At 36.9% G+C, this 15,007-nt stretch overlaps 1 protein-coding gene across 1 annotated transcript in view; it reads left to right on the forward strand.

Annotated features, from left to right (window-relative positions):
• The window catches only part of COL25A1 (collagen type XXV alpha 1 chain), a 308,844-nt gene that overhangs the window by 275,273 nt on the left and 18,564 nt on the right, over positions 1 to 15,007 (forward strand). Inside the window, exons 26-32 of the mRNA XM_068941897.1 lie at positions 647 to 691; positions 888 to 968; positions 1,795 to 1,857; positions 3,765 to 3,815; positions 4,148 to 4,174; positions 9,508 to 9,561; positions 14,660 to 14,713. Of these exons, the coding sequence (XP_068797998.1) occupies positions 647 to 691; positions 888 to 968; positions 1,795 to 1,857; positions 3,765 to 3,815; positions 4,148 to 4,174; positions 9,508 to 9,561; positions 14,660 to 14,713 (375 nt within the window). The remainder of the gene's footprint in view (positions 1 to 646; positions 692 to 887; positions 969 to 1,794; positions 1,858 to 3,764; positions 3,816 to 4,147; positions 4,175 to 9,507; positions 9,562 to 14,659; positions 14,714 to 15,007) is intronic.

Consider the following 15,007-nt stretch of genomic DNA (forward strand, 5'->3'; position numbering starts at 1 on the left):
GTTAAGTGTGCAGAAACGTATTTCTGCATTAGGATCTACACAGCACAAAGCATTTCTGCAGCCTGGAGTATGCTGTAAAAACAGGGAAGAGTTGGAGTGTGGAAGAGGTTGTTTTCCTTCTTATGCGTGAGCCTTCCCATTCAGGAATCAGTGCATGTGGCAATGTTTTTCTGAATGTAGGCTCACTCTCTGAGTTATATTAGCCAGGAGAAGAAAACATGAAGGCTCTGTCTATCCTATCTGTCTATCCTGCACGTATCTAGGGCCATGATTCTGTATTCATTCCAGTAACTGACAAAGCCTCCATTGGACAGGAGTCTTTTCACCAGCCTTCTCAGGTTTCTTGTTTATTACTGTTATAATTTTTTTAATTCTCATGCCATTCTCTGGCCTTTGTATTACCCAAAGTTTATGGACTGGCCTAATCAACCAGGGGATTTATTCAGTATGTTGCACATAGATATTGTATATACTATTTCATGTTCTCTCTGAGGTAGTTTTCTTTGGCTTTTTTTTTTTTGTTAATTATGGCAATTTACTAATCTGAGACATTACTGATGAACTTAGTTCATTTAGCGCTGCATCTTTCCATTGATGCCTGGGGCAGTTAGGGGATGATAATCCAATTCCATTTCATCTTTTGCAGGGTGAACCAGGATCCCCAGGAACTCCAGGAGTTGATGGGGAACAGGTACATTATAATTAAATAACCTAGTGCAGATCACATGAGCAACTGTGGGTTATTTCAGGGGATTTTTTTCTGTGATCCCAAATTGTCGCATAGATGTCATAACCAGATGATCATTGTTGTGTTGCTGCATAATGTGTGGTCACATAATGGCTGCATTTCTACATATTAATGGCTGTATAAATATATGATATCTTAGGGTCCTAAAGGCTCAAAAGGGGATACAGGTGAACCTGGAATGCCTGGAGAAAAGGGAGGAATTGGACTGCCTGGCTTGCCAGTGAGTATGAAAAATGAATTTATTTTAGCTAAAATGCTTGGGGTTTTTGGTTTGTTTTTAGCTCTTCCACTACCAGTAATTCCTAACAGTGCTGATAAATTGAAACTGGGACAGAGAGCACTGAGGAAAAATTATAGGATTGTTCTGCATCTAACCTAGGAGGAGGCATAGGATTGTCAGAACTTTTCACTCTACTTATGGTCAAAGAAACTACTCCTTTGGAAAGAGATTACTTGGTGTGTTGACCAGATTTGCTTGTCTCTTGTAATAAACGTACAGCAGAACTTGGGCAAATATAAATTTGGTAGAGAGAAAGTTCAGGAGAATGAGCTGTCATTCTCCTGAACAATGAACAATGTCAGGAATTTCAGATGACTTAGATTGAGGAGGGAGAGAAAATGCATAAACATTTATAGGAAGTGCATCCTTCTTATTCCTATACCTATATATGTACAAATGAAATGTCTCAGTAAAAATACAAACAGATCCATAAATGTATTCATAGTACAGTAGATCATAAAAGCAGTGTGAACTTAAGGACTTCTCATAAGCAACATGCCACAGATCTATCTCTATTTTAACCACACATAAAAATATTAAAATTAATTGATATCGGATAATGTAAAAGCATACCTTTATGTTTGCTAACAGTTATTACTGAAGTCGCACCACGATAAAAGTTTTCAATTTTATTATATGCAAGCTATATTCATTCTTTTTAGAAAATGATAATTATTTACTAATAAATGTTATAATTTCTAGGTTGAATGTTACTGTTAATAAGATTTAAACTGTTTATAGATCTTATTCTGTAATGCTTTTGTAGGGAGCCAGTGGTATGAAAGGTGAAAAAGGAGATGTTGGTTTGCCTGGTGCCCAAGGCCCTTCAGTAAGTCTCACTGTGCTGTTATAGTGGGCATACTAGTCCGGCAATGGTTCTGCAGCTTTTAGTTCTGAAGAACATATCTTAGCTGATCCTTCCTGACGTCCTTGATGTTTACTGCGCTTGTGCTTTCAAAATATTTTACTCTTTGAAGAAATACAGTCCTTATCCTTTTAAGAATGTAAGAAATTCTAGTCATCAAGCTAAATAATATTTTTAAGAGATGCTAAAGATTTAATTCTGTTCCATATTCAAATTGCCGTCATTATCAATGGTTCTGCTCGCTTCAGTGAAAGCCTTCCGGCTCAGTAATGAATCAAACGATAAATGCTTTGCAAGATAAAATAGAGAATGAAAACTAATAAAACCAATCTATCTGAACATTTCACTCAGAAGGTCCAGTGAGAAGCAGACTAGACTGACTTCAGCAATATCGGGAATAATGACATGTGACCCAAGATAAAGACTGCCTTGTATCATTGGGCATCATTTCAATCATTTGGGAAAGAAGCTCTGATCTCACAGATATTTTGGCCTATGTGTAATTTTAAGGGAGTGGTTACACCTATAAAAATATGTTGTTATTCTGTGCTTGTCCACTTGTAAGACTACCCACATCTGTAAGTTTTTCAAGATCAGACATTCTCCTGATCTTCAAAGCATTGTAAAAGCTTAAAAAACCCCCACACAATACTCTTGGAATATGAGTGATGAGTACCATTATCTGAACACAGTACATTATGAAATTTCAGAGGAAAAGCTAACTATCTTGTCCATGGTGACATGCACTTGGTATTTAGAACCACAGCTCTAAAGAACTGAAGTTTACTCTCTGTCATCTCAAGACACTCTAGATGCCCTTTATCTCTGCAGTGTCTGCGAGTTTCTTTCTCTGAAATGAAAATTAATTTGTTACCACCTACCATGTTGATTTTTACACTCACAGGTCATAGATCATGCGTGGCTACCTCCTGAGCAATGCTTTTGTAAATACTAATTGCTTTTTTCCTGGAAATGTGTAATTATTCATCTTGCTCACCTTGTTTTCACCCAAAAGAAGCATTGCCTTTTTCAGGAGATTGCACAGACAGTGGAACCCCCTCGTTCTTCTTTGTCTTATGTTGCAAAGCTTGTTTTGTTGTCACTACTGTTATTACCAGCAGTTTGTGTAGCAGAGGGGCTGTGCATCAGTGGAGGACTGGCTCAGCATCCCTGCTGCCATCACAGAGCTACAATAACACCCTTTTTGGATTAAACCCAGGGAAAGAGGTGATGTTAAACTGTGTAAAAAATCATCAGGAAATTCTCTGCCATGGATTTGTTGGAAGAAGTACAGCACAGAATATGCATGCACTAGTTGCTGAACAACCTGATTACCTCTTTTAATGACTTCAGGGAATTTTCGGTACAATTCGGGTATGTGGAATAAAAGGAGAAACAAAGAGGAGTTTTGAGAATGTGCCAAACTCTGCCATGAATTATTTAGTATCTTTCCACTCACCAGTATCGAGGAGGAATAAAATCAGACATCATCCTCTTCAGCCCCTGTAGTTTGTACAGTGCAGACACAGCTAAAGAGCACATGCTGTAAAATATAAAAAGGTCAAACGTCTCTGCTTGGTACTGTAGATATTTTTTTCAGGTGATGTTTTAAAATGTATCTTAGAGCCCAGGAGTAAGAGTAAGATGCGTGTTGCCTTGTGGCATGGGCAAGTCTACACTTCAGGTACCCTGTCTTTCAAATGAGAATAATGCCCATTCCTAAAACCCTTTCTAGACATGCTGCCAGTAGGCATTGTTGCGTTATTATCTTTTAAGTGCTTGCTCCCAGAAGAAGGGTCAGTCTAATTTTTGGTATTTGTGAGGGAGTTCTTTACTCTGCATCATTTAATGACATTGTTTTTTACCTGTAGATCATAGGACCACCTGGACCAGCAGGGCCACATGGTCCTCCAGGCCCTATGGTAAGCTTGGGAAGAAGAAAGGGCTTAAACCCTCTTCTCACTGTAATGCCTGCTTAAAAGAAGTGCTGTAAGAGCATGTGACCTTTAGAGAGGAACCTTTTCTGCATGTCTTAAAGTTTTGGGGAAGTGGAGAAATGAATTGCACGTACCTGTCTTAACGTTCTAGACCTCTGATTTATTCTCTATATCAGGTGTTTACGATTGCTTTATTGAAGGCTGCATTTCATTTGTGAGGACAAAAATACAACTGCAAGCTGTGCCCAGCTAAAGCAACAAACTCTTAAAAATTTGTGGCATATTTTCGTAATTCAAAATGGGATCTTTATTTTCAGGGACCTCATGGACTGCCTGGCCCAAAGGTAAATTGCTGTCTTGAATAGTCATGTTCTTGATGTCTGTAGTGCCATGCTTTATTCTTTAATGCATGCAGCTATGTTTTGTCTCATGTCTTATTTATTAAGTATTCTGATATTCTTAAACCTTAAAGCAGATTTTCACATTAACAGATATCCTTTAAAGCTTTTAAAACTTTTTGTGATTGTTTCTGATTTATATTTCTCCTGAGCATAGGTTAAATTCAATTTTTGTATTAAAAACTGTGATGTGGCTCTAAATTATTTAGTGTCCTGTTTGTGGGCAAGTTGCACACCATTTCCCATTGCAATTGGAATTGCTTCAAGTTACACTTCTGAACATAGATGAAGAATGTGTTGTGTGCTCAGGAAACGGAGCCAGATAAACGTCTTTTCCTTTACTCTCTCTTGCATCTCCTACTTCTTGCAGTACAAATAGCCTCTCATCTTCTTTAGTGCCAGGTTCTTTGCTGGCCAGTTCTTTCATGCTTTGTGGAAGTTCCCTTTCACGAACTTATTCCTCTGTGTTCATGTTTTCCAACCCAGAATCTCCAATCAGGCAGGTCCATCTTAATAGTATTTGAACATCTTCCACAGCAATACTACATGCGGGTATAAAGTAGGGACTCTGTAAGCCCTGGGAAAACAGCCCTTTGAAGGAGGAGGGGGAAAGAGGGAGGCGGAGATTTTTGCAGGGTTGGAATATTTTAACTTCTTTAATTCACATATCAGTAATTACCCATACATTAAAATTCAGTGTGACACTATACTATAGCATTCATTAAGGTTGGCGTTGTTGTTGGTCATGATCATTTTAATCATTATGTCTCCCTAATCACATGCAACTTAAAAAATAGGAGGAGGAGTTTTTCTGTTTAGATTTTGGTATTTGTTTAGATTTTTCTTGTAAGTGTGAGACAGAAATATCCATACCATGTTTGACGCATTATGAGACTGTTCACATTTCCTTGGCGCAAAAAGCTTGAGTCATGAACCATCTTCTGAAGTCAGATCTGTTCCATCTTAGCACCAGACCCATCTTACCTCAGGCTTTTGGCCTGAGACTCAGGCTTCTGTGGGATTTCTCAGGTCTGTTTCCAAAACTTTGGCGTTTTCAGTGCTACTGCTCTGAAAGTGACATTGAGGCAACTAGAAAAAGAACAAAGAAATGGCTATTTAGGCAGGGTGCAAAGGAGGCAGAAGAGGTCTGGAGTTACTTAAGGCAACAAAATAGCTTCTATTCAGAATTTTTATATATATATATATTTATATATATTTATATTTATATAGTGTAACATAATACATCAAAGGGAAACCTAGGAACAAGGCCATAGGGAGCAGCCTGGATGAAAACCCAAGTATTTCTGTGTCCCAAAAGAGGCTGGCATGGTCAGTACCTTTTTTGATTGGGTAGCCCCCATGCTGAGGTAGTTTTACATGAGGTGAGAATGATTTAGTGGCAATTCCAAGGCCACCATTATTCTCTGTGTAATAGTTTATATAATAATCTATGCATAGATTTTACAATCACAAAAAGACAAGTGCCATTTCTTACCTTGTTTAAAATTCTTTATATGAACACAGAAACTATGGACTCCAAAAATACCTTGGCATAGTAAAACATACTGCTGCTTTTAAGTTGATACTGTTTAATTGTGTATGCTTAAAGGTTTAAAATATCTTTATGTATAAAGAGTTTGCTGCAAATTCCAGTTTACCATAAGACAAAAATATTGCTTCCATACAGAATGTACTTTTCAGGGGATCCTACTGTAGAAACCTTCTGTTTTGAGGCTTATTCTTGCAGAATTTTTCTTTCAATTTGAATTATTAGTATAGGATAGTTTATGAGATCTGAGGAAATTCCAAAAAAAATCATTTAAATCATCTAAATATTCAGATAATTATTAGGAAATGACTCAAGAGAATCTGTTATCTGTCAGTTTCTGGTAATATTTTCATACAGATATCAACTCTCAAGTACTCAAGATACCTCTCAAGTACTTTTGCACAGTATTATATATGTATATATTTGCCAATAGGCTGAGAAGATGGAATTTGTATCATTGTTTTGAACTGGAATTTGCAGCCATTTCTGAGAGTGGCTTCTTCTATCCCAGCTTAAATACCCATTATAGCACCAAAAATTTGGCATTTATACTTTTACATTTAGGGTGAACCAGGGTTAAATGGTCTTAAAGGATTGAAGGGTGAAGCAGGTCAAAAGGGTGACAGAGGGCCCCTTGGTCTTCCAGTAAGTAAAAAAGCCTATTCAATTTCAGTACAAATCACAAACTTCTCTTTCTGCTTTCAACAAACAACTCTGGTTTACTCAACAGCATATATAAAATGTACCATGTTGGAGCAGAACATCAGTCTTGTTTTGTTTTACCCAGAATCTGTCCACAGTAACATCCTGTAACATCTAGTGCTGTCAGTTATTATTTTTTTTAATATGTGTCAGTTGAAAGTGTGCAGTGTCACAAGGATGCCATCACCCCATTAACCTTACTGTTATTTAAATGTTGTATGGTGTTTGTGTTAAAAAAGAATCATCTTTTTTTTCTCTATATTCTCAGTTTTTCTTCCTCTGTTAGAACTTTTGCGGTTAAAATGGAGAGGTCTGACTGAGCAAAGTTAAGAATTGGTTTAGGGAATTTTAATTTTTTCTCCTTCACTTTGGATGCTGGATTTTTACCTTGCCTTAATGCAATGATTTTTACCTTGTGTGCTTTAGAAAACATTCTGACTGGCCAGAATTTCATCTTAGAAGGAAACGAAAGACTTTAAAGATAAAATTTTCAGATGAAAATGTTATGATTCTTGCAATTTAGGGTGATAAAGGAGAAAATACTTTGTGTGCTCCCTTTGTGCATTTGAAAGCACTCTATGAAAAGTTAGTTTTACTTCTTCCTCACAGAAAGAGTTCATTTCTTCTGTTGTTTAACAGGGGAGTTACTCCGTGTGATTGCATTGTTATAGTAAAATGGAGGAGAAAAACTTAGGTGATCCAAAGAAACCAAAATTCCTGATAAATATTTTCAAGAATTTTGTGCAGAAGAGATTCTAAGCAAAGTCAGCTTCACTGAGATTTTCCATTTGTTTTGATAAAACTGAGCATTTTCAAGTTGACAGTTGAATGAGTTTTTCAGTTCTTAGCCAAACTCTCAAAAATGACTAAAAGGGAAATTAAAGATTTGGTCCCACTAGAAATATTTGTTCTAGCCTACAGCAAAATACTCCTTTAGTTTTACAAATTATATAGCTCGTCTTGCTCCTCCTTACTATATTTTTCTAAATGTCATTTTAGATTGCAAAGTCAAGATGTTTTATTTTCTAAAAAAGGCTCATTTTCACGATTAATGAGTTATTTCTCTTTTTTTGGTCCATATTACTTCCTATGTCCCAAGTATCCAAATAATTTAGTCCTAGCATTATTGCCAACAGTCCTTGGAGAGTCCCTCAGAGCTTCCAGGGCTGGTATGTTATTCATATAAAATCCAGCAGAGGTCATCCTGTCCCCAAGGATGTTAAAGTCAATAGGCCCAAGTGCTGCGTGCTACACACTTCCAGCCCTTGGCTGTGCTCTAAAATGGTAGTATATTGAAAAAAACAGGAAATCTAATTGTCTCTCGGGCTCTTGGAAATGAATGAGGTCATTGTTGCCAGGATCCAGATTTTGTTGGCTACATAACACAGTTTTCTTACACTTAAATACTTCCTATCAATGTTAACATATATTTTTCTCTTTGTGTAGTATAGTATTCAGTATTGTCATAATTTACAAATGAGAAATTGTGCTAGCAAATTACAAGCTAAATATTTTTTATGTTAAGGCTCAAAAACACCTTAACATCTGATATTTATAGCACTGATGTAGCTTGATGCTGTATTCTGATATATTCTGATGTGAAGCCAGAGATGGGTCAATGATGATACAGTTATGTGAGAACAGAACGAGGCTCTCGATGTTTTATGTAATTTTTTAACTAACATGCTGTAGTAATGTGATACCCATTCCAGAACCTTGTCACAATTTGTACTGTGCGTTTGAATTATGTTTATTCATCAGCACCGCTTACTAATTTCATGTTCTTGTCATTCGTGTTATACCCACCATCCATGCTTCCACCTAATCATACAGGGAGCATCTGGCTTAGACGGAAAGCCAGGACCCCGGGTGAGTCCCTTGTGTTTCTGTGTCATTCTTCGTTACTGAGTCCGTGTGCTTTCCAGCGGTTCTGCCTGCCCAGCTCACACATGGCACGTAGGAATGAAGGCAAAACATTGAAGCATTTTCCACGTTGTATCAGAGGGGGCCACAGAGCAGGCTTTTGAGGCGATCGGTGTGGGAAGCAGAATGTAGTTCTCCGTAGAAGGAGCTCTGATTCTTAAAAAGGCAGTTTGGTATTGATTTTTGGTTGGATAGATGCGCTGCACAGCCTGCTTGAATAGGAACATCTATTCTAACAGGTCTAGTAGCTATCTACTAACAGGATATCTAACCATATTTATTTTATTTCTGGATATTTTGTTCCTCCTTGATTTGCACTAGCCTGGGGACTGAAGCTGTGTCGCAGTCACTAGCTCTGAGCAAACCTGCCATTTGAATGAAGCATGTTGTACATCTTCCTTTCTTTTGCTTGTACTTATTTCAACATCAGCAATGAAATCAACAGTGTGCAGTCCTTGAAGCAGTGATCTGAAGCAGGGTTTAAAAGAAAAATAACAACATCTTAGTGGAGTGCTTATTTCCCTGATAAGGAGTTTGGTTTACACAGGGAAGCATATTTGTTTAATGCTAATATTGAATCAGTGAAATGGATGCAAATCTGCTGGGGTCTTGCCTTAGGCATTCTCATATTTAAAATAAATATTACCTTTTTTTGGCTTTTATAATGATAAAGAAAGGGATGAAGTGAAGGAAGGGTTAGAGGTTTGTATTTGAAGGTTTCTGTAAGCCTGACGCTGATCACTGTGACAGGTGTGTCCACCTGTAAGGTAGACATTTCAGTAAAAAACAAAAAAATTGTTTTTAAAAAAATCCTTTTTTGACCCTTTAATTCCGTATTAAATTTAACATCTTTGTAAATCTGCTAACTTCCAGGAATAAAGTCCGATCCAACTACAAGAAAGATGGGTTACTTCACAACCTAAGAGCATATAGGTAGAATTTTGAAAGCTAGATGGATTTGTTTGCCCAGGTCCCATCAGAATTAAATCTGTATTTTCAACCAGTGAAAACTGATTCCATGTTAGTTCTCAGCTGGAAAATAGCTATTAAAAACAAAGACTTGTAAGAGCAGGACATCTCTCTCACCTATTTTGTTTCCTTTTAGGGTGTAGATGGCCCAGTTGGTCCACATGGCCCTGCAGGTCCTAAAGGGGAGAGAGTAAGTATACGTTCTTTGAGTGTGCTTTTCTTCCTGAAGAAAATGGCATAAGGGCAAGCAAAATGTCATATGGCTACTAATAGCATGCCTGGATGTTACTGAACAGAACATTATCTCATCTGTTTAAGGATCAACCCAGAAATGTATGTGTTTTCAAACTATTCACGTATTTATCTGTTTAAGTTAAAAGAGATGAATTTGTAACTAACTTCAGAGGCACTGGTATTTTGTAATTACTAATCATTAAGAAGCCTGCAGGACTTCTGAGTTCACAGTTCTACACAGAACATAATTTTGTTTGGTTTCATTACTTGTAGACATAGAGTGAGGGGATAATAATGAAAATAGTGTGATGTGACTGTGTACTGTGTACATATGCAATAGCCAAAAAATGAGTATTCCTTAACTATTTTCACATATATATTTTCCTTATCTTGAAGAAATTTCTCTAGCCACTAAAAATTTTAAATGTGCCTTCTCTTTTTTAAGCTTGGAAGATAGAAACCCTCCTATTTCATTTGAAATACTCGCAGGATTTTTTTTCCAGTGGAAATAGGACAGGGCCCTTATTGTTTAACTATGAGCCTGTCAACTTCAACAATACCACCTTTAACTTGTACAAGAAAACAAAAGATGATACCTTCTACTGTCTAAAACCTCCAAGGAGCTCCCAGCCCAGAATTATGTCTCTTTGAATTTCTCAGTTCAGCAAAACAGCTGTGCTAAAACGACTTCAAACTTGCTGTGTTAAGGGGACAGCCATATGGCACAGGTCCAGTTAGCTTTAACAGCCATACATCTGAGACAGGTATGCATGACTTGAGGATTCATTTTTGCAGAGCTGCACGTTGAGGAATAAATACAAGACATGCAGCACAGTCCAAAATAGGAACATTAGCTTGTAGTTACCACTCAGGTTAGTTAATGGTCCGAAGGACCTGTTGTGTTTTTTTTTTTTTCCTTCGGAAATTACAGACTCAAGTCTTTTTTTTCAACTAGGACATACCTTTTTTTCTGTTAATTCCGTGGAAGGATGGTTGAACATCTTATTCTATACATCAGAAAATAATTTAGGTGAGATATGCATATAGAAGCATATATAGATATGGTACATTTTATTTTTTGCTTTATGAGATTTTATCTTGAAAGATGTGCCTACTACTGATCGAAATTGTTTTCAACAGCGATGTGCTACAATATAAACTGTTCTTCTAAATTAGGGAAAATAAAGGTCATATCCAAGGTCATAAAAGTCATACAGCTGGATCTAGAATCAGCTCTACCATGGCTGTTGACAAGAAGTAGCTATAAAGGGGATCAGAACTGTTGAGATGTTAGTTGGTTCAGCAATTCCTTAAGCACAGAGGGACAGATCTGCAAAAATGTAGAAACTGAGGCATGCAAGAAATTCCTGTACGCTCACCATGTGCTGTGTAGCTAAATGAATGGGAGGAAGCTTATAAGAAAAATGGAAGGATTTCTTTCAATCAGTCAGCTAGCGAGATTGTTGCTACAGTTATTTATTTGATAATTATTTAATACTGTTTGGGAGGAGGAGTTGTTTGTAGCACAGTTATATAAAGCTGCTTGTTATGTGTGTTGCTATTTTATTAACAGTATATTTTTAATGCCATTTTACAATTTGCATATGCACCTGTTGAACGTGTTTATGTGAAAGCAGGAGCAAAACATTTTTGTCTGCAGATTTCAGTCTTTACCCTTTAAATAAAAATGGCACACAATGCTACTGCTTGCTATCACTGTACAGGATCATATTTTGTCCTTGCTGGTAAGAAAAAGCTTGGGACAAGATTAACCTAGAAAGGTACTAGGGAGTCCTAAGGGGAAACATAACCACATTCTTAAATTCACATTGTTTAAAATTTGAAACTCCAATCTCACTTTAAGAGGATACACGTAAAATGCTGTTCACTATACATTTATGCCTCCTTAACTTTTAAAGAAAGAAAGTATCATCAAACTGAAACCTAATAATTTCTTCTATAGAGGTCATGAATTCACTTTTTTATAGTCAGTGTTTGTGGCAATGATGAATTACTCTTCTTAGATGGAACAGACTGTTGTGCAAATTAGGGGGGGTTGGTTTGTTTCAAAATTTAGCTATTTAATTAAAATAGAAAATATCAGACAATCCTATATGTAAAACTTACTTTGGCCAAAAGGTGGGCTAGGGAAATAGTGCATGTTACTAGGAAGTAGGGAGTCATGAATTTTAGAACAAACAAGCTGTTAACTCACTGTGTGAGCGTAGCCATGTAGTTTTCTCTTTAAACTTTAAACTGTTCATTGACTATTAAAAGCTAACACAGGATAAAACGCCTCCTTAAGTATGGTACCGATGAACATTTTAATACTGTATTTGTGTATTTCCTGTACAAACAAAAATGACTTCAATAAATTCTTTGGCTATTGAAAATACCATTTTGCTAGGAGCATAGGGATCTCTTATTGTGGCTGTCTTCATTAGATGGGGGAGTTGATTATAATAGGCCTCTCAATCTGGCTTTTTACCTTATTATCTTACATATTGTCTTGAGATAAAATAAAGAGCACTGGTAAACAGATAAACATCTTGAACTACTAGTAGTGAAAGGGAACATGTAAACATGCAGAGTAATGACAGGCACAATATGTATGCAATCTCTTGTCAGTCTTAAGCTGGAAGAGACACAGTTAATGAAAAACTAATTTCAAGAAACTCTTGCCTTGATGGCAAAGCCTTGTCTTTGAGCTTGTTTTTGCTTTCAGACAGGTAATCTGTCCAATGCTGATCTTGCTACACAAGTTCTGTCCTGGAAGGGAAAATGCATCTTTTCTTCTTTGATTAAAATATTTGTTACCACACTAGTGCTATGGAATCTCCATATCAATTTTAATGGAAACATCAATTATGCAATTTCATTCTTGCAAACCATAGCTGACATTTGCCTATGGTTCAGGATATTGAACTGAAATAGGAGGCAAAAGCAAAGACTATAATTTCTGTTCTTTTGGCAGTGGAAGTTGTCTTATGAAAAGAAATTAAAAACTTTCTTGAACATTGTAAATGTTCGTTTCTCTAACGGAAATAATTTATTGCGCTTGTTAAGCGCAGTATGCCTGTGACAATCTATTAGTCTTACGTAATCCACAAATATTCAGGACCTCATCTGGTATTCCAAGTGCATTTCAGCACGTGCTTTGTATTGGAAGGAAAACATTTGTCAGATACGTTTTTCTAAATATATTCTTGCATAACAGATGAGATTGCTTCCGTAGACTGATATGCTAAAATGTCAGTATTTTTATGTCTAGCATATGCTTAGCAATGTTACAGGCCTATCTTGAGGGGACTTTGTACAGTTGTCTCTGCTGTTGAAGATAAAACATGATACTTAGCTAGTCTTGACATAGCTCGCATATTGATCAAACAGTTTTGTAGCTATTATATAGATAGGTCAGCACATTAGTTTCTTCTTAGGAGAAAGCTTTAAAGCTTTAAGAGATTTACTGTTTTATAAATCAGCTGTTACTTCCCAGTACTCCTGTTGTTCTACAAAGTGTTCTATCCAGTGTAAGTGCTGCTCAGAAACAGCCAGAGGGTAGACTTCTCATCTCCACTAGGCTGAAGTGAGTATAGAGAGTGTCAATCCACATAAAAATGTGAAGTATCTAAAACAAATCAAATGTCAGTTTCCTTAACACACTCTTTATTGCTGTGATTATTCAACGACAGGTTGAGTCTCAGTTTATTCTGCTGCCTGTTTTTTTGTATTGTGCAATCAGTACAATTTAGACTTAAGCAGTCCTTTTTTAGAGCTGTGCTAAGGGACTTGACTGTACAAGTGACTGGCACTATTAATTAGTCGCACATCCACATCTCTGTCTTGTGCTTTTGATGATAGATTAATGAATTAATGAGTAGTAAATAGCCCAGGTTTTAGAAGGCCTTGTATACAGAATTAGTTCAATAACTTAAGTGAGACTATTGCTAGGATGTAACACAGGACTTATATATGCCAGAAACCTTGCACAGAAGTTGGTATTATATTAAGGAAAAGAAGTGAAAAAGGGGATCCGAATAATCCTACATGATGAATACAGATGGGATCTTTGAGAACTGAAGATAATCTGGACTTTTTTTTTTTTGTCTCATCAATACTTCAAGCAGTTTAGTTCTCTCAAGAGAGTATGGCTCTTCTGCTGGGTTTTATTCGGGGAAAAACGAGCACCACAGTCTGAAACAAAACTGTTTCCTGCACTATCCTGTAGCCTTACCTCCTTACCAGCCCTGCCTGCCAGCCTCCCTGACAAGTCAACAGCATCACGGAGTGCTGTGGTTGCGGTTGCATAGGACAGTTTTAGTTAACTCGGAAAGGTTTCCTCCAGGTCAAACTTGATGAAGAACAATTGGAGAGCAAAGGTGATTGCTATCGTTAACCTGAAACTCATTTTCTTGAAATTTAATTTCAGCTGGAAAAGTTTGCTCTGTATTTAGGTTGCAAAATTATTTTAGCAGCATTCCTCTAGAAACTTGTAATTCTTCCATGGATTTTGGTCGGGAATGAGATCAAACTTTGGAGTAATTTATTTACTTGCATTTACTAGCATTGTCTGCTAAATCAAAACTTTGACACATTATTTTTGCTCATCATGGTGATGAATCCCAGCTGCTGCACTAGCTCTTGATGCTGTGTATCTGCAGTTTTCATTGCATTAGATTTTTACGGAACTCAGTGTTGCAGCTGTTACAAGCTTAAAACCAAGATTGGTGCAAGTTCAATCTCAAAAAAAAATTTTCAGTTGTTAACTGATTGTGCATTGAGTATTTTTATGTTTATATTGTCACCTATAAGCCAGTACAATGAAAACGAATGCAATATTGTATGCCCAGAATGTCATTCCACCTAGAAAGCAATACATACCTTCCCTCTGCCCTCAGTCATAGAACAAAAATGAGCTTGGCAGATCTTTTCACTCAAAAGATTTAGAAATGCACAGACTTTCACTCAAGAAAAAAAAAAAGCACTTGTTAGAGATAATTTCTATCTAAGCTAGTCAATGTTTTTGTTTGCTTGTTTTATATTCTTTTTTTTAGGGTGAAAAGGGAACTGTAGGTGACCCTGGACCGAGAGGACCATACGGCTTGCCTGTAAGTTGCATTTTGTAAGGTACACATTTTGTACCCATTTGCACACATTGTACCTTTCATCACTCCTTGATTAAACTCTGTGTGCTTTATGGAGGCTTTTCACCTAGCAATGCAATTAGTTGGAAAAGGCAAAGATAGATAATAATTCCTGACAATGCAAGGTCACAGGCCTGTGTCACAGACTTAGATTCCTATTCATGCATGCAGTTATGCAAAAGTAATGAAACAGATCTGACCAAAAAGCCAGAGGGAACCCAGAGTTCAAGCGCTCCTCTTTCTGCAATTTGCAGATTT

Source organism: Struthio camelus, chromosome 4 (genome assembly GCF_040807025.1).
Source record: "Struthio camelus isolate bStrCam1 chromosome 4, bStrCam1.hap1, whole genome shotgun sequence".
Taxonomy (NCBI): domain Eukaryota; kingdom Metazoa; phylum Chordata; class Aves; order Struthioniformes; family Struthionidae; genus Struthio; species Struthio camelus.